Below are 20671 nucleotides of genomic sequence, written 5' to 3'. Positions count from 1 at the left end.
TAAATATTTCCCAAATTTTTTGTTTGCAAGGAAATTTTCACAGTATGTCTAATAATATTTTTTCTTCTGGAGAAAGTCTTTATTTGTTTTATTTCGGCTAAAATAAAAGCAGTTTTAAATATTTTAAACACCATTTTAAGGTCAATATTATTAGCCCCTTTAAGCTAATTTTTTTTCGACAGTCTACAGAACAAACCATCATTATACTGTAACCTGCCTAATTACCCTAACCTGCCTAGTTAACCTAATTAACCTAGTTAAGCCTTTAAATGTCACTTTAAGCTTTATAGAAGTGTCTTGAAAAATATCTAGTCAAATATTATTTACTGTCATCATGACAAAGATAAAATAAATCAGTTATTAGAAATGAGTTATTAAAACTATTATGTTCAGAAATGTGTTGAAAAAAAGTCTTCTCTCCGTTAAACAGAAATTGGGGGAAAAATAAACAGGGGGGCTAATAATTCTGACTTCAACTCTATATAGTCCAGTAATGTTAAATAATATCCTCTCTTAGCTTTGTTAATGCAAGTGAATAGTGGCTGAGATTTTGAAACTCTAAAAAGCGCATCCATCTATCATGAAAAGTATGAATGAATGACTTAATGTCTAGTAAAGTGAATCGATTTGTATTGAAAAAAAAACCCTATATTGAGTACTTTTTAAATGTAATATATTTAGTACTTATTTAATATAAAGTAATTGGTTATACCTAGGCTCTGTGATTAATTGAAATCAAATCGCAATCGCGATTTCACCACCCAGAGCAAATGCGTGACTGTCGTCTGTGTGTGACAGGCTTACTAGCCAATTGAGTGAGCACACTTTTGTTCTGCCCAATCAGAATTGTGCGACCGAATGCCCACAATAAAAAACAAGCAAACAAACAAACAGGAAAGCACGAACAAGTGGGAAGCAACATCAGTAATATGGGAATATCTTGGTTTCAAAGTCACAGACACCAAACAAAACCAGGTTATTTGTAAGAGCTGTCGCAGAATTGTTGCACACAGCACAAGGAAAAACAACAACCAGCGGCTATATGAGGAGCGTCTTGCTAAAAGTCAACTAAAAGTACAGCCAGTGACACTCAAAGTGACAATCTAGTAGCAAGCAACTGCAAAGTACAGTTTCAGAGTTGTTTGCTAATATAAGTTAATATCTTTTCAGTTCCTTTTTTAACTAACACTCACTGCATTTGAGCAGTAAGAAGCTTTAATGTAAATTACTATCAAATCAAAATCGCAATATCTGTCAAAAAAAAAAATCGCTAATTGATATTTTCCCCAAATCGCACAGCACTAGTTATACCTATATTAAATACTTTTAAAGTATTATGTCTGCTTTCTGACAACTGCCATCTTTGCTTTTACAAGGGAGTCAAGTTATGGCTCAAGATAAACCCATAAATGCACACATGATTTTAAGATAGATACTAATAAAAAAAAACACTGTCCAAATCAGCTCTCGTCTGTTCTCAATTCAGTCCAAAGAGAGGAATCATATTTAAGCTTAGTTCCTTTTAAAAAAAAAGTGCTGTTTCATAGAGAAAATGTTCAGCGTAATAGCTTTAATAACTTATTGTTTTCTCTTAGCCATTATGACAGCACAAATTTTCAGCTTAAAGTGCAATTTGAATGCTTAACAAGGTTAATTATGTTAACTAGGCATGTTAGGAATCATGGTAAAAAAGGGGCTAATAGTATTCATTTTGGCAGTATTTGTTTGTTTGTTTGTTTGTTTATTTATTCGTTTATTTCAGCCAGAAGAAGAAAATAGGAAATGCTCTGTTAATCATCACTTGGGAAAATGGTTGAAATATTATTCAAATGATTCATTCTCTCCTCAATCTAGACAGTTTGAAGAATGTGTATATGTCAGTTGTCAGAAATCAGCGATAATAGTTTATACAGTTTTGAGTATGAGTATTTCTCTTATCACTTTGATTCAGCTTCCGTGGAGGACAGTGGATTACTTTCATGATGGATGAGTGTACTTTTCTGATCTTCAAAATCTCAGGCACCATTCACTGCCATTACAGCTAGGATATTATTTAGCATAACACTGATTGTGTTCAGGAATATACATCTACGATGAGTGAATTAGCAGTTTTCTGTAAACTATTGCTTTTAAACTAACACAGAGAATATGTATAACAGTGCAGATTGTGTGTCGGCCCTTTAATGACTATATTCAGTTGACCTGGCAGCAAAATAAAATGCTTAGACTGTGACATCTGACTCTCCATACTATAATAGATACATAAGCATACCAATGTGCTTTCTCATAAGTGCACTTATGAACATAAACATGTCAAGATCCAGCTTGATCTTTGTCTGTTGGGTGGTTCTTTATCCAGAAAACCAGTCACTTTTCTCATCGCAGCTCTGAAGTCCAGGAGATTATTTTACATACAAAGTTTAGAAATCCTCTCCGTGAGCATGTGTCCTTTCCATTTAAATCTCCTTCATGTGTTTTGTATGTGCTTTGTGTGTGTGTCAGCACGGTGACTCTACATAGTCATTGTCCAGCCGTGGCCTGAACGGTGTAGTTAAAGATCGACTGATGACAATGACGGATGGCGACAGGCAGTCATCGCGACGATGCAGAATATTCCAGATTAGCATGGCGGCTGCTAGCGTGGCAAATAAGCATGCGGCGATGTTTATGTAGCAGGAGTAGGAGAGGTGAGTGTAGGGGCCGATCCTGTAGAACGTCACCAGACCGATCACCAACACAAAACCTGTGGAAAGAGAGAGAGAAAGAAGATTTAGCTTCTGAAACAAGTTGAAAACCAGCCAAAGCAACATTATTTAACATTCATCAGTTGTAGTATAGTGTATTTACAGTTGAAGTCAGAATTATTAGTCCTCGTGACTTATTAACCTCCTTGTATATTTTTCCCCCAATTTCTGTTTAACGGAAAGAAGATTTGTTTCTAAACACATTTGTAAACATAATAGTTTAAGAATAACTGATTTCCTTTATGTTTGCCTTATAATGACAGCACATAATATTTTAGATATTTTTCAAGATGCTAGTATTCAGCTTGAAGTGAATACTCGAAAGAAATGTGTTGTGGGACAAACAAACTCCGAACATTTTGTGACCCTAGCTATTTAATGGGGAGGAAATTGAACAGGTGATTTTTTTAAATTTTGTTAAAACTATTTAGGTGTGGAAATTGATCAATTCTCTTTTGATAAACACTCAGAGAATGTTTTTAAAAGGCTCAGCAGTGTCTGAGTTTGTTGAGAAAACTGAGAAGTTTTGATATTGAGAAGGACATTTAGATTGTCGTATATAAATCACTTATTGAGTCTGTCCTTTTAATATTGTAGCCTGGTTTAACTCCCTCTCTGTTAAAAGCAAAAATAAACATTTAAGGTTGGTAAACGTAGCAAGTAATTAGTGAGAGACAAACACCTCACACTGATTAATTTATAGCAGCGACAAAAAGAAAAACCTCCACTATTGTGGAAGACTCTTCTCATCCTTTACATGATTTCTTTAAGTTACTTCTGTGTGGCAGACGGTATAAAGTCCCTTTAGCAAAAAAAAAGGCTAAATACAAGAAGACATTTATTCCTACTGTCTTTCCCACTGGTTTTTTAAATATGATCTTTTATATAATTGCCTATGTCTAAAGACAGTTTTCTAACCCCTGTGGGATAGACAATAAAGTTTATTGAATTGAATTTAATAGAATTTTAAAGGCTTAACTACAGTAGGTTAATTAGGCGAGTTAGGATAATTAGGCAAATCATTGTTTAACAGTGGTTTGTTCTGTAGACAATCAAAAAAATATTGATTGAGGCGGCTAATAATATTGACCTTAAAATGTTTTTGTTTTTTTTAACTGCTTTTATTCTAGTCAAAATAAAACAAATAAGATTTTCTCCAGAAGAAAAAATAATATAGGAAATACTGTGAAAAATTTCTTGCTCTGTTAAACATCATTTGGGAAATATTTGAAAAATAAAAAAAAAGGAGGGCGAATAATTCTGACTTCAACTGTATAGTTAGGACAGAGCAAGAAAATGTTCACAGTATGTCTGATAATATTTTTTCTTCTGGAGAAAGTCTTATTTGTTTTATTTCAGCTAGAATAAAGCAGTTTTTATTTTTTTTACAAACATTTTAAGGTCAAAATTAATTAGCCTCTTTAAGTAAATTCTACAGAACAAACCATCATTACACAATAACTTGCCTAATTACCCTAACCTGCCTAGTTAACCTAATTAACCTAGTTAAGCCTTTAAATGTCACTAAAGCTGTATAGAAGTGTCTTGAAGAATATCTAGTAAAATATTATTTACTGTCATGGCAAAGATAAAATAAATCAGTTATTTGAAATGAGTTATTAAAACTATTATGATTAGAAATGTGTTGGGAAAAAAAGTCTTCTCTCCGTTTTGGGGAAAAGAAATTGGGAAAAAAAAAATAAACACAAGGGCTAATAATTCTGACTTCAACTGTATATATGTCTGAATTTCTAACAATATATACTGTCTAAATAAAACTGATCAAAAAATAAACAGTCCATTAGAAAGAATGCGAGAGCAAAACGCAGTCAAAGTGAGAAAACATCTGTTTCTGAAGAAACTCAAAGCAGCCTGCGATTGAACATTATGTTCCAGTTTGGCTGCACAAGCCAGTAAGAATTGTCAGATGAAACTGAATGAAATGGAGGGAAGGAAGGAAGAATGGAAGGATAGACGAGAAGAGGAAGGAAAAAGGATGACAGTGGGCCAAAAAAAGCTGCATTCAGAATAAAAACAGAACGAACAAATGACTCGCTCGCTCTTTCTTTCTTCTGCCTAAATAAAACACACACGTGTAACATGATCTGAATCCTGTACGCTTTTCCATTCTGTTGCTCTCCTGCCCTGAATTCATCTCACATCCTCTGCGTTCTGTATTTCTGGGAAATACTGTTGTGTTTTCAGGCCGCAGTTATTAATAACACATGTGGCTCAGAGATTTTATGGGGGAGACGCTGTACTCCTATTAGTCGAAACCAGCCAAAATCAACCTGAATCAGTCAAGAGGGAAGAAGACTGAGCTATTATTGTGATGGTGATGATTTAAAGGAATGTTTCGGTTTCAGACTATATCGGCAGTTATAAAAGAAACACAAATGGTGGTGTACAATAGAAGAGCGCTAAAGAGTTTAAAAGCAAAGATGCATAGCTACTGTAATTCTGTTCTCTTTATTTTTTCCTATCTTAAGGTCAATGTCATTAGCCCTCATAAGCAATATTTATTTGACTTGCCTAATTTCCCTAACTTGCCTAGTTAACCTACTTAAGCCTTTAAATTGCAATTTAACCTGAAAAATACCTAGCCAAAGATAATGTGCTGTCATCATGGCAAAGATAAAAGAAATCAGTTATTAGATGAGTTATTAAAACTATTATGTTGTGAAATGTGTTGAGAAAAAGCTTATATACGCTTATATTATGCTAATAATTCAAGAACAAACAAATATACAGAACAAATACAGCAAAAAAAAACTTGCACACCTAAATCAAATCACATCTATATGTTCTATAAGCAGATTTGGAAATGTGCTTTAGTCTGCTAAATGTGAATTGTTGAACAAGCATGAGGTTTTGGTTGCAGAATGTGCCTGAATGTGTAAATGGAGACTCTTGCATATTTTGCCTGATTGAGATGTCATAATAGGCTAAAGCTGAGGGAAACTTTTTGTTGGAACTACCAAAATCCTATAAAGTAGATACTGTTTGAACAGATGTATTTACTTCTGTTCTGTACCTCATATAAATAACATTTTTCAGTTGGTGACTCCATTTGCCATCATATCAGAAAACTTTTCTAGGATGTTGATGTATTCTGGCCCATTGCTGAATTAATCTCATGTAGGGTCAGACAGAATCTGCTGACTTTTTTACTATTTCTGTGCAGCGGAAGGATATTGAGAGTGCTGTGAACCTAACAAATACAATAAAAATAACTTCTAAACTTTTATTTAAGGTTTACAATGTAAATTTAATAAGAAGCACTTTAGGTTTAAGTTTTAGGAACAACAAATAATAACTTGACTTCCAGTTGATAATTTGGTATCAGAAGTGGCTCATATGAAAGGCAAAGGCTTCTAGATTACGCTTATTTAACCAAAATAATCATGCCTTGATTTTTAATGATTTAATTAGGACGGTAAGGTTTGACTTAGCTCAGACAAAAGTCTTGTCACTTAACCAAAATGATGTCCAGTATAGAATATGTCGTCATGCTGCAGTGGAAACAGAATGAATATTGTGTCTGACTCCATCATGAGCTTGGAGGACTGCATCCATACATCTCTGCAATGACTCAAATCACTGATTAATAAAGTCATCTGGAATGGCAAAGAAAGCGTTCTTGCAGGACTCCCAGAGTTCATCAAGAGTCTTTGGATTCATCTTCAATGCCTCCTCCTTCATCTTACCCCAGACATGCTCAATAATATTCATGTCTGGTGACTGGGCTGGCCAATCCTGAAGCACCTTGACCTTCTTTCTATTTTTCAAGATTGTCTACATTCAACTTCTTCCAGGAGAAATCATTCATTTTTTTAATTTGGTTTATGTGTGGTTCTATCGTTTTCCATTTAGCACTCTATAATGACTCTGAAATTCAAACGCACAAGAACTAGCCTTGAGTGGTCATCATTGTGTCCTTGAAAAAGGCTTTTTTAGTATTATGGGAAAAGTCCCTGATCAATGGTGCCATCATGTGAATGTCCAGTTGATACACTTCAACTATGCATATTGCCTTTACATGTGTCTGTTGTACTTATGGATGTTTATACAGTTGTGTTGTATCTGATTGAGTTCCCCCGTTTATTTCAGGGAAGCAGTTTATGCTTGTTTATGATTTAAATTACAGTACGAGGATATAATTGTTTTCATTTTGTCAGACATAGTCTGTCCCTTGAGGTTGTGTAAACAGACGCTGTATTGCGGGGACAGTTAATCAGGACACTTGTTTCCTCTACCCATAACACACACACACACACACACAGTGGGAGATTGTAGACCTGTCCTGATGAAGCATGTTTCTTCGTGGCGTCACATACGTACTCTTCTCTTTCTTCTCTGTGGGTCCGAGCTTCCTAAAATATCATCAATTCCCGTCCACGTCTAATAACTCTGACACTCTGCCGCCCCCTCTGTACTGTCACACACCCCCTCCCCGTCTTTCCTCTGTGGCTCGGGGTTTGCATAACAGGTAGTTACAGACACTTCCTCGTCCTGAGCAGGGATATCCTGGCGCCTGACTGTCGCTCTCTGGAGCTGTGCGGCTGCTGCCGCTGCGCTGGACCCCGTTTGGCTAAATATAACTATTGTCACACTTTAAACGGCACACACATACATGGGCAGCGTGCACTATTAGCTGTACTGATAGAGTGCTGCAGCAGCGGACCACCATCGTAGCACAGCATCACAAAAGCCAAAACACAAGCATGACAGTAACTTGTAATAAAACTACTATTAAAAAAAAGACCTGATGTGTAGATAAATAGCTTGTGCAATTAAGGAATTCCTGTTACCTATGTTTTTTAATGTAAGAAGTTGTGCTTTCCTGTGCAAATTGATGCCATAATCCTGGGGTGTTCTGAGTTGTTGTTAGAGCAGCACAATTCATTTATAAAATAAAATTGTATGATTCAATTACTCAATGTAATTATTATAAAATAGCACACTGTACAAGTTAATTCAGTATTTCTGGTGTTGCAAAGATTATGGTTACCACCTATGGTGTTCTGGAAAGTTAGGTCAAGGACTATAGAATACACAAGACATGTCACTCGTATACTTTTGAATGGGGAAAAGTGTCACTGTCAATATGGCGAATGAAGCCCCGCCTTCTAGTACAGGAGCCAATCAGCGATCGCTATATGATGAATAAAGCCCGCCTTCTAGTACATGAGCCAATCAGCAATCTTCATAGAATGACAATTCTAATGGGGAGGGGCTCAGACCAGACATGAGTTTCTGCAGATTAGGTAGGTAGTTAGTGGTGGTTGGAAGTTGTAAGGATGCTTTAGGTCAGGGAATCTCAACTGGTGGGCCGTGGGCCTCAGCGATCTTGCAGGTGGGCTGTGAGATACCTTAAAATGAACTTAAATATTATACTATAATTATTTGATTTAATTATTAAATAAGTCACATTAAAATGATCGAAGTAATGGCATTTCCTTTTTTGTGATTTAATTAATTCGGACTTAGTGCCAAAACGCTGTCTCACTGTTAAAGACAGACATAACTGTGGCTTATACTTCTAACCGCTGCACGCCACCTAGGACTACATTCTCAGTTGTATAAAGCAAGCCCTTACGCAAATGTAAAGGGAACGATGATTATAAATAACCAGCCTCCATGTGCTTCACGTTTGCGACTTGTACTGCATCAGAGTCGCTCAAGTGCGTTGATAAAAATTCAATTCATGTTTATTTCTGTAGCTCTTTTATAAGGTAGATTGTGTCAAAGCAGTTTATCTTAGGAGTTCTAGTAAAGTCCAGATTTCAGAGTTCAGTTCAGTTTAGTTCAGTTGAGTGTGGTTTAATTTTCACTGCTGAAAGTTTAAACACTGAAGAGCAAATCCATCGATGCGCAGCTCCATAAGTCCCAAGCCAAGCAAGTCAGTGGCGACAGTGGACCAAATACTCTGAAGTAAATAATTCAGGAGTTTGAATCTGTGTGTTTTTTAAAAAAAAAAAGTAAAATCTATATTATTATGCTGTAGAAAAATTACAGAATAATTGTAGAAGGCAAAAAAAAAAGGTTAGAAGGATGGGCCTTCAAAACTTTTTTAGAGAAGGAGGTGGGAATCGAAGTGAAAAAGGTTGAGAACCCCCACTTTAGGTGATTGCTAAGGTCTTGTTAGTGCATTGCTAAGGTGGTTTTTAGTTGATATCCAGTTGCTAGTGTTACAAAGTTCCTGAGTTTGCTTGAAACAAAAATTTCATTGTTTATTTTGCTTGCTCACATTGTTATTTTTAAAGGTGAATAATTAATCTGTGCTAGTTAGTCCACTGAAAAAAAGAAGTTTATTGCGGTAATAATTAAAGTCTGAGCTTTTGCTTCTGCGTTTGAAGTGGTGGTCCTTCTGTTGACGTAAGCCTCAGGGCTTCCATTGACAGCATGGGAAGCAGAGAGAGGGGAAGGATCGGCATAGGACTGCGAGGCGGAATCGAACTCGGGTCGCTGCGGAGTGCATGTGTCGACACACTAACCACTACACCACTGCCGCAGACAGGAATATTTTCCATATTAAAAGGAGTTTTTGTCCTAACCAACACCTCGAATTGATTAGAAACGGCTTCTATTTCTCACAGGTGAACAACAGAAAACTACGACAATCACCTCAGGTAAACCTTATACACTTTATTCAGTGTTAAATGCTAATAATGTGAGTTTGAATGTCATTTTACATGACATTTATTGCCATACTACTGAAAGCAGCAGCAGATGGTTCACCTCAGATCTTGAAAATAAAATAAACCGTTTGAAATTGAACTTTAGAACCAAACACATATGAGTGATTCAGCATGTGTCATTTGCTAATTAATAACCTAGCATTGTTTTCAGATAAACAAGTATGTTCACTTGGCATGTTTCTTAAATATCTGTAAACATATGGCATTTTTATGCTTTAGAAGTCAAAAACGTACATACAGCACCTTTAAGTTTGGTTTGTGGGAATGATGCACAGAAGAAAGCCCCGCCCCTCACTCAAGATTCTATTTAAATTTGAAAAGTACATCAACATACTGAAATAAGTCTCAGGAAGTTCCGGTTCACGCAGACTTTAAGGAATTTTACTCGCTGCCATCTTTGATACTCCTCTCATGTATGCAAATGCAAGTGCCTATATCTTTGAATGGGGAAACATCAAATTCTCCAAAACTGTTCGCTAAACTTACAATTAAAATCCATATTTGCAATCAGCAGTCAAATGTAACATCTGTTTCATAAATTTAGTGTCAAAGCATTCCAAAAATTGAGATTACAGCATGTTTGTCTGCATGATTTACAACAATGAAGCTACAGAAACTGTCATAAAGAACACACTTTTGGACTGAGCCCCTCCCCCGGAGAATCCTCAGTCTATATCGACAGATGATTGGCTCCTTTACTTGAAGGCGAGGCTTCCTTTGCTAGATCAGCCATAATGAGTGTTACATGAGCATTGGCATTACTTAGTATCCAACTATGGAGTTCTAGGTAGGATTCTAGGTTCTAGGTTTGTAGGATGTTGCTAGCACATTCTAGTGTGCTTTAATTGGTTGCTAGTGTATTGTTAGAGCATTGCTTAGTTGATATGTAGTTGTCAAGCAGTTTCTAGCTGGTTGTTAGTGTGACTTTTAGGTGGTTTCTTGTGCATTGTGATTGCTGTTCTATTGTAAGTGGTTGCTAGGACACTACAAGGTGTTCTACAGATCAATGCCTAAAATCACATCAACTGTACCGGTAGTCCATTAATAACCATAGACGTATGTCCAGAATGACAGCCAGCCTTTAAACATCCATGTAGATGCAGTACACACAAACCATTCCAAGTTCACACACAATAAAATGAGATAAGATCACACCCAGCACACTTTCATGGTGCATCAACAGCAGGTTTTGAAGAGACGGGCCTGTGTATGTCCCAAATGGGAGTTCATTTAATTTGTCAGCGGGCTTCTGGCCAGCACTCTGTTGTTTCCTGTTGAATTGTGTGTAGTCTCGCTGCGCTCGGGCTGCTGTGCTTTGTTGATGTTTGTTCTGTTATAGATCCTCAAAGCTCCATCTTGCCTTTTCCAAAATGCAGAACAACAAACACGAGACAATGGAGACCGTATCTCTGAGGACAGACGGGTTAGATATTGAAGAATTAATGATCGTTTGAGGGTGGGTTGAAGGATTGTGGCTCATTGAAGGTCTTCAAAGGGGCTGTTAGTGTTTATTAGTGACAGTAGAAGATGGTTACAAAGTTTTTCATTTGTTACTGTTAGTTTGTTAAGCACGTTTGTTTTCATTTTAAGAAACTTTTACTTTAATCTCACTACATCTACAATTTATAATCAAATTTCATACAAATTACTGATCTGGTTATAGCGAGTCTCCAGGTAATGATTCACTGATTCAAATGATCCGAACAGAGAAAGTCTCCAGGTAATGATTCACTGATTCAAATGATCCGAACAGAGAAAGTCTCCAGTTAACAACTTACTGATTCAAATGATCTGAACAGAACGAATCTCCAGATAATGATTCACTGATTCAAATGATCTGAACAGAACAAGTCTCCAGATAATGATTCACTGATTCAAATGATCTGAACAGAGAAAGTCTCCAGTTAACAACTTACTGATTCAAATGATCTGAACAAAAATAGTCTCCAGATAATGATTCACTGATTCAAATGATCTGAACAGAGAAAGTCTCCAGTTAACAACTTACTGATTCAAATGATCTGAACAGAACGAGTCTCCAGATAATGATTCACTGATTCAAATGATCTGAACAGAGAAAGTCTCCAGTTAACAACTTACTGATTCAAATGATCTGAACAGAAAGAGTCTCCAGATAATGATTCACTGATTCAAATGATCTGAACAAAGTAAGTCTCCAGTTAACAACTTACTGATTCAAATTATCTGAACAGAACAAGTCTCCAGATAATGATTCACTGATTCAAATGATCTGAACAGAGAAAGTCTCCAGTTAACAACTTACTGATTCAAATGATCTGAATAGAGTGAGTGTCCAGATAATGATTCACTGATTCAAATGATCTGAACAGAGAAAGTCTCCAGTTAACAACTTACTGATTCAAATGATCTGAATAGAGTGAGTGTCTAAATAATGATTCACTGATTCAAATGAGCTGAACAGAGAAAGTCTCCAGTTAACAACTTACTGATTCAGATGATCTAAACAGATCGAGTCTTCAGATAATGATTCACTGATTCAAATGATCTGAACAGAATGGAAAATTATCTGCAATTTTCCGGAAAGGGATCATGTGTGAACAGGGGCTATTATTTTCTGGAAAGAGAAGTTGTAACATATACTGGTAATTTGCTGGAATACTGCTCCATGTGAACATGAGACATCTTCTCCATATGTTTTTATCGAAGTTGTTCACAATACTTATCCATCCACGGAATTTGTAATGTCATCAAATGTGTAAACATTTAGCTGCGGTTTGCGCTTCTGCCTTTGGATGTCTCTGGGATAAAGCAGCTGCATGAATGCTAAAGCTTTAAATAAAAGTGAAACCATCAACTAAAGCCCGACCCGTATTATGTTTACAAATACAAGCACAGCCATTTAGAGGTCATTTCTGATTAATGATGTCAGAATTGACCAGTATTTTGGAATGAATGTGTGAACGGTCTTTTCTGGAATAATTCCGTAACGTCCTTGCCTGTGTGAACAGCACTTTTTTAAGTTTACCGGTAAAGTCGTTCTGGAAATTTTCCAGATATTTTCTGGTATTACTGTGTGAAAGTGGCTTATGATTCACTGATTTAAATTATCTGAACAGAACTAATCTCCAGTTAACAACTCATTATGCTTATTTTATTTTCAAAGGCACATCTTAAAAATATATTTCTTATATATAGGGCTGTAACAATTCACCGGGAGTTGGTTGAAAATCGATTCAATTATGTGACGATTCAAATCGGTAGAAATGTTGAATGAATCGCGATACATGTTTTGAACAGAGGGGGCGCTGTTTACAGGCGCAAACTCGCTTTACCTGCACATCAGCGGTGAGCAAGAGGTGGAGCGACAGAGTAAAATGACCGCGGTGAAGTGTGCCAGACAAACACAAACTGTGTGCAAATACTGCAAAAAGGTTTACTTACTCTAACAGAACAATTAATATGATGCATACGTCAGCACAGTGAAAAACTACTGTAACAGATGTCTATATGCAAGAAAACTATTAATAAGCCAAACCACATGAACCCGATGATTTGCAGCTCCACTTGCTTTGACGAGTGCAAAGGAGATCACACGGTGCATCAGTGTTTTAATATAGCGAAAGTGTGAAGATGTTTTTCAGACTGAAAGAGAAAGCTGTGCGGTTTCAGAAACATGCATTAGACTATTTTGCCCTCTCCTTTTTATATTAGTTTATGCATATTTTAATAATTAGCTTATTATTATTGAATATTTAAAAATGTTCAAGATTATATTTTCTTAAGTGTATCACACTGATACTTATACTAATTAATTCTACAAGTAATATTAATTATTCACCTTCTTAATCAAGTTCAACTCTGTTGTCTCTATCCTACTATATAATTAGTTATAATTAGTGTTTTATGCCAGTGGCCGGTCCCCTGGGTCATTGACCACCTCTGTACATCCTGCTCTCTGGTTTAGGAAAGGCTTTCCTCTCCACACCAGCCATCTCAGTCCCCAGTGAAAGAGTTTTTTTTTTACAGCAGGGGACATTGTAAATGTGCAAAGACCTCATCTTATGTCAGAATATTCAGATATTCTGATATTTCTTTCAGAAAATGTCAAATCCCAGCACAATCTCAGTTTTAGTTTGTTTATATCAATGAGTCTTCTTTAGTTTGGATTATCCTTTTTTAATCTTGTACTTGTTTTTAAAATAGCAGTTTAGTTATGGCATAAAATATATTATTTTGCAAAAAATATGCAGGATTTAAGAAAAAAAAGGCAAAAGGGCTCTTCACTGCAAATTTGTCTCAAATAATTTTGTTAAAAAATCGTGACTAAATTGTGAGATTAGTATCATGAATCGTGAGTCAGGTGAATCGTTACATCCCTACTTAGTATATTATTCTAAAAGACAATACAAAGGCTCAGAGCGAGTCTCCAATTAACAATTAAAAATTAAAATGGTAAAAAGCCTTGGAGTAACGATTGATGACCAACTAAACTTCTCTGACCACATTTCTAGAACTGCTCGATCTTGCAGATTCGCACTCTATAACATCAGAAAGGTCCGACCCTTCCTATCTGAACATGCAGCTCAACTTATTGTTCAAGCTCTTGTTCTCTCCAAACTGGACTATTGCAGCTCTCTACTAGCCGGGCTTCCAGCGAACTCTATCAAACCTCTTCAGCTGCTTCAGAACGCTGCAGCACGAGTGGTCTTTGATGAACCCAAAAGAGCACATGTCACTCCGCTACTCACCCGTTTGCACTGGCTGCCAGTTGCTGCTCGCATCAAATTCAAAGCTCTGATGTTTGCTTACAAAGCGACCTCTGGCTTTGCTGCTTCTTATCTGCTCTCACTTCTGCAGATTTATGTGCCCTCCAGAAACTTGTGTTCTGTGAATGAACGTCGCCTTGTGGTTCCATCCCTAAGAGGGAAGAAATCACTTTCCCGAACTCTCACATTCAGTCTGCCCAGTTGGTGGAATGAACTCCCTAACTACATCAGAACAGCAGAGTCACTTGCTGTCTTCAAGAAACGACTAAAAACGCAACTATTTAGTCTCCACTTTCCTTCCTAATCTGTAACTGCCTCTCTGGCTATAGCACTAACTGTACTCTCTCAAAAAAACACCACATTACTAATGCTTTGCTTCTTAGACTTCACACACCTGAAACTTGTCTATAGCACTTGTTCACTGCTGCTCTTATAGTTGTGTAAATTGCTTCCTTGTCCTCATTTGTAAGTCGCTTTGGATAAAAGTGTCTGCTAAATGTAAATGTAAACAATTCATTGATTCAACTGATTCGTTCAGAGTCAAGTTTAATATTTAAACACATAAAATACAGGTATTACGTTTTAAAATATTTCCTTTTGTTTTTGCTACAATTAAGGCCGGCTCACACAAACAGGTTTTTTATAATCCTGAACAATTAAAGCATGTCAGACTGCATGAACATGTCTCCGATGTCACACTGTAATAGCTCAGCTGTCGTAATTTCAGACTGAACGTCAATAAACACACGCCAGACACGGAAGAAAACTCCCCCCGGAGTTTGACGTCATCGACCCGTGACACTTTCACTATCTCGCGTTCTGAAATGATTCCTCACAGTAAACATAATCAATCTGTAGCGGTGATCTTGCACACGGCGTGTCTTAATAATAATACCTGGAAGAAAAAGACAGTTTTGACATTTCCCCGCGCTCATTGGAATTTTCGCATAGATTGCATCATTAGATTCTGCGCTCCTATTGGTTCTTGGATTGATGCTCATCGCAGCTGTTGCCACACTGCAGGAAAGTGTCTGAAATCTTCTGATACTGCCAGAACTTCATCAGAGGAAAAATCTGAACGCAACAGGCAGTAAGTGGCTGTCTGTGAACATGTCAAACCAACGATCAAAGATCACAGAATTTAGTCTAGGATTTCAGAAGTCTTTTAGGATTTCCCAAATTTGTCTCAGATGACAAAATGGTTGCTGAAATCTCAGTGTGACCAGGGCTTAACGGTTTATTAGGGTATGTGTACTTTTGCTCAGATACTTGATTTGTGTAATTAGTCCACCACTGGTTAGTAAATAAAAAGACTCACTGGCTAACTGGAACAGAGCAGCGATGGCCTCCTCCCACCACTGAGAATCTTGGGTAATGTGGCTTATCTCCAGTAACCCAAACAGGAAGATTAGCTGACCCACAGTCAGAGCCACCGTAGCCATCAGGTTACATGCCCGCATCATGTCAAACTGAACTGCAATCAGAGAAACAGGATTATGAACACTTGGATAGCGTGATTTTTAAGCTCATTTGAGTGAGGTGAGAGAGAGAGTGTGTGTTTTATGTGTGTGTGTGTGTGTGTGTGTGTGGTAGAGGATCTGAATCACTGTAAGGAAGATCCAGCTGCAGATGTGCATAAGACACAACTTTGCCAACGTGGGTGTCACTTCCCGAAAGCCACAATCCTCCACTGTGTCCATCCGTTTCCTCTTTCTAAATCAGGATAGATGGACAGACGTGCCAAGCTGCATGCTAACGGCTGACAAATCTCTGCTTGCTGTTTCTTCTAGTGATAATTGCCATGGTTTAATGCAAGCCATCTAAGGTAATGCCAGATTTAATGTAAAAATAGTTCCAGATTCCTCCTTCAATTGTGGAGTCATCTAGAGCCCGGATTTAAGGAAAATGAATCTGATTTATCTTTAATATAGGATTTTGGGGCAGCCAAATTAAATGCACTCATGTAATGATAACACATTTTGGCAAGTTACTAATTATTACCCATTTCTATAATTGTTTTATTAATGTGGCACAGTTTGGACATCTTGAAATTATTCCTAATAATTTAAAATTAATTTGACATTAATTTCATCTATTCATTTTCTTTTTGGCTTAGTCCCTTTATTAATCCGGGGTCGCCACAGCGGAATGAACCGCCAACTTATCCAGCATTAGTTTTATGCGGCGGATGCCCTTCCAGCTGCAACCCATCACTGGGAAACACATACACACTTATTCACACACACCACGGACAATTTAGCCTACCCAATTCACCTGTACCGCATGTCTTTGGGCTGTGGGGGAAACCGGAGCACCCGGAGGAAACCCACGTGAATGCAGGGAGAACATGCCAACTGACGCAGCCGAGGCTCGAACCAACGACCTTCTTGCTGTGAGGCGACAGCACTACCTACTGCGCCACTGTGTCGCCCCACAAATTAATTTGATTTGGTAAATAAAAATGTAAATTGATATCAAATATGTGTCATTATGGGAGGAGAAATGGTCTAATGACTGTGTTTGGTAACACTAATTGATATAGCAATTCTCACTAACTACTGCTCGATTACCAGTATTTTATTCTGATAATAGGCTGTTTATTGGTCATTTTAAAGTATATCTTCTGCATAATCTTATTTTACATCCTTAATCCTACCCAATATCTAAACCTAACTACTACCTTAATTACTATTAATAAGCAGGAAATTATGAGCTTATTGAGGTAAAAGTCATAGTTAATGATTTCGAGAATTGTACCTTGATAGAAATATGAGCCAATATTTTGTTATGTGAAATTTGGAAGAAATGTTATCAGACCTTTATAGAATAAAATAAAATGAACATTTGACTCAAACCCTTACCTAACAAATCCAAATAGATGTCAATATTATGATTGAAATTAACGTGATTTGAGGAACATTATATTAAACATTAAATTAGCAAATTCTTAATTTCAGTTACCTGAAATGTGAAATAGTATTTCAATGTACTTTTAAATGTACAAATGATCTTTTTAAAAATATGCATTGTAAAAGAAATACTTCACCCAAAATGTACATTTACTCACCCTCAAGTGCTTCTAAACCTTTATGAGTTTCCTTTTTCTGTTGGACACAAAATAAGATATTTTGAAAAATGTTACAAAGCTGTAACCATTGACTTCCATAGTAGGAAAAAACAAATACTATGAAAGTCAATGGTTACACGTTTCCAACATTTTTCAAAATATCTTCTTTTGTGTTCAACAGAAAAAAGAAACTAAAACAAGTAAACAGGGTCTGTGACATGAAGGGTGAGTAAATAATGACAGTTTTCTGGTTGAACTATCCCTTTAGGTATTAACCTTTTCTGCTGTATTTATTTATATAACGTTTATCCGTGCATTTAAATCTATTGGATTGCTTCAGAGCTTGTAAATGTACTTTTTACAAATTATCTTTTTAATAATATGCATTATAAAACAAATACTTCACCCAAAAATGTAGATTTAATCACCCTTAAGTGGTTCTAAACCTTTATGAGTTTCCTTTTTCTGATGGACACAAAATAAGTCATTTTGAGAAATGTTACAAAGCTGTAACCATTGACTTCCATTGTAGGAAAAAACAAATACTATGGAAGTCAATGGTTACACGTTTCCAACATTTTTCAAAATATCTTCTTTTGTGAAACTAAAACAAGTAAACAGGGTCTGTGACATCAAGGGTGAGTAAATCGTTTTAATAAAATGCATTATAAAATGAATACTTAACCTAAAAATTAGAATTTACTCTCCCTCAAGTGGTTCTAAACCTTTGAGTTTCCTTTTTCTGTTAGACACGTAAGAAGATAGTTGGAAAAATGTTACAAACCTATAACCATTGACTTATATATTAGGAAAAAAGAAATACTTTGAAAGTCAATGGTTGCACGTTTCCAACATTTTTCAAAATATCTTCTTTTGTGTTCAACAGAAAAAAGAAACTAAAACAGGTTTGTGATGGGTGAGTAAATAATGACACGGTTTTCAGTTTTGGGTGAACTATACCTTAAAATGTTAAGCTTTTCAGCTGTTTTAGTAATATAAAGGTCATCGGTGCATTTAAAACTATTAGATTGCCTCAGAGCAAAAATTGCATATATTTTTAAGGTCTGTAATTGTAAGCATTCCAAGTTTTAAACACTTCGGGCACAACAATTTATATCATTTTTAACTTAAAGGAAGATTAATGAAGCCTACACAGTGTTATTTTACATGTGATTATTCAATTGATGTACCTGAATACCTCCAGACTCCCAGCAAACTGTCAAGCACTGTTTATTTCATTTGTTTCTTTGCTTTATCAGTGCTTGTGATTTAGTTTATTGTATTTATCCAGACGTGCTGGCCTACAAAAAATATCCCAATCTATACAAAATGACACCTTATTTTCAGATAGGACTATTAAAGTCATCTGGTGAAGTTATACTCAATATCGCAATGTCAGATTTTTCCAATATCGTGCAGCCCTAGTTTGTAATGGACATCTACACCCTGCTATTCATCACAGAGACTCACGTTTGACCGTGCTGCGAGACTCCTGGTAACCCGCCAGCTCTGATCCCCAGCTCAATCTCTGGCAGGGTGTGGGTTCGTGAGTGTGTGTGTCCTCCTGCACACATGCTCTCCAGAGCCCAACGCTGCGCCGCCGTCCGTCGTCCAGCACCTGCAGCACCCAGCCGGAGCTGAACGTCGCCACACTATTGAGCACCACAGATAGCAGGGCCACCGCCGCCGCCAACTTCACCAGCCTGCGCACGGCCATACGCCCCTCCAAAAACCCTACGCTAACGCTGAGAGACGCTTAGCTAGAGGACATCGCCACTCATTCTTGTGTCGTTGGGTAGTCTCTATCCCTCTTCTTCAGAGTCTCGGCTCGCTCTTAATGCTGGACGCTGGACCTCCAAGGCCATCACACGCTTTCTCAAAATCACTGGGATTTTTTCCTGAGGTCTCGTTCCTCCCCCTCGCTCCTGCAGATGTGCTCTGGATTGTTTTTTTCTGAGGTCTCCCTGCTGGGAAAGTTGAGGAATGTCTGCGTGATGCCGTCTCTGTGCTGCTTTCCCACACTCGACGAGCTCAGATTACTCGTCCTGTGTTTTCCATGTTCACACGCGCGTGTTTCATCCCTGAAAAGCTCAGAAGAAGTGGGATGAGAAGGTGGGGTGGACTTGGGAATACTCTCTCTCTCTCTCTCTCTCTCTCTCTCTCTCTCGCTGTGTGTGACAAATACGTCGCTCCATCTACAGGATGTGTTTCCTGGAAGGAAAGCAGACAGAACAGAATGCATCACCCGTCCTCTTTCGCTCTTTGAGATGGTTATTAATGGAGCAGGAGGTGAAATATTGTATATTTAAGTGTAGCACTGAATATGATGTTTGAGGAAATATGAATTAGAAAAAAAGTTTTGTAACTTCAAGTTTATGCAAGTTTGGACATCTTGATAATCTAAATATAATAATAAATGAAATGTGTGTATACACCATTTTATGCCACTCATTTTATAACGCCAGAATGACAATATACTATCATCCTGATGCAACTTTACTCCTCCAAAGAACACGTCATATTTTATCCTTAGGAGGTTTTAATTTAATTATAGTCATTTTAACAATATAATAATTAGGCATGCTTAAATAAAGAATAATAAATGTTAACAAAACAGTGTAAAGTAAAGAGTAACAGAGGCTGTGATATCTGCTACCAGATCTATTTTCAGCTGTCAGACACCCACATGAAAATTACAGTAAATACTACAGTGTTTTAGAACTATACTGACACTGACGCCTCCGATAGAGATAGAGATGTTGCTCAATCAGCTAAAGTGTTGCTAGAATTGGTTTTTATGTATGGGCGATATATATATATAAATAAAATAAACCCATATATTGATGATTGTGACAGGCCTAACTTGCATTATCTTGAACCTACAAAACTTTTTTTTTCAATTCATTCAATAGAAATAGTTTAAATGACCATATTTGGTAACATAAAGTTTGTTAGTACTTATAAACACATATTCTGCATAAACTTATTCTACATCTTCAAACCTACCCGAATACTACCTTAATAATAAGCAGCAAATTAGGAGTTTATTGAGGTTAAAGTCAGAGATAAAGGGTAATAATAGCGAGAATTGTATCTTAAAATAAGGTGTGAACATACAAAATATCTCTTTATAACCATTAATCTATAGTGAAAAGTCCTGAAAATGCACAATTGAGGCAGCCTATATAGAGACTAGAAGATCTTTTTATAACATTAAACAAGTGAAAAACTACACTACAAAAAATGCTCTTCTAACTTCGATTTATTTATCTTGTTTCTAGTCCAAATATCTATAAATTCTTAAATCAAGAAGCAGTTTGTAGACAAGTGAAACATATTGTTTTGTTTTAAGAAATAATATGTCAAAACTAAGTGAGTTTTTCCTTAAAACAAGCAATAATATGCCAATGG

The 20671-nt window shown here is 36.7% G+C and overlaps 2 protein-coding genes across 3 annotated transcripts in view; one reads left to right on the top strand and one right to left on the bottom strand.

Annotated features, from left to right (window-relative positions):
- The window catches only part of ift140 (intraflagellar transport 140 homolog (Chlamydomonas)), a 75410-nt gene that overhangs the window by 28574 nt on the left and 26165 nt on the right, over positions 1–20671 (top strand). The gene's annotated exons all lie outside the window — the stretch shown is intronic.
- tmem204 (transmembrane protein 204) lies at positions 1041–19383 on the bottom strand. The gene is made up of 3 exons (XM_056450162.1): positions 18731–19383; positions 15512–15667; positions 1041–2743 (listed from the first exon to the last, which is right to left on the bottom strand). The coding sequence occupies exons 1-3, from the start codon at positions 18975–18977 to the stop codon at positions 2499–2501; spliced, it is 648 nt and encodes a 215-aa protein (XP_056306137.1). The 5' UTR covers positions 18978–19383; the 3' UTR covers positions 1041–2498.

The sequence above is a fragment of the Danio aesculapii genome, chromosome 24, assembly GCF_903798145.1.
Source record: "Danio aesculapii chromosome 24, fDanAes4.1, whole genome shotgun sequence".
Classification (NCBI taxonomy): Eukaryota; Metazoa; Chordata; class Actinopteri; order Cypriniformes; family Danionidae; genus Danio; species Danio aesculapii.
Note: the sequence above shows the minus strand (reverse complement) of the source record. Positions and strands in the feature narration are given on the sequence as shown.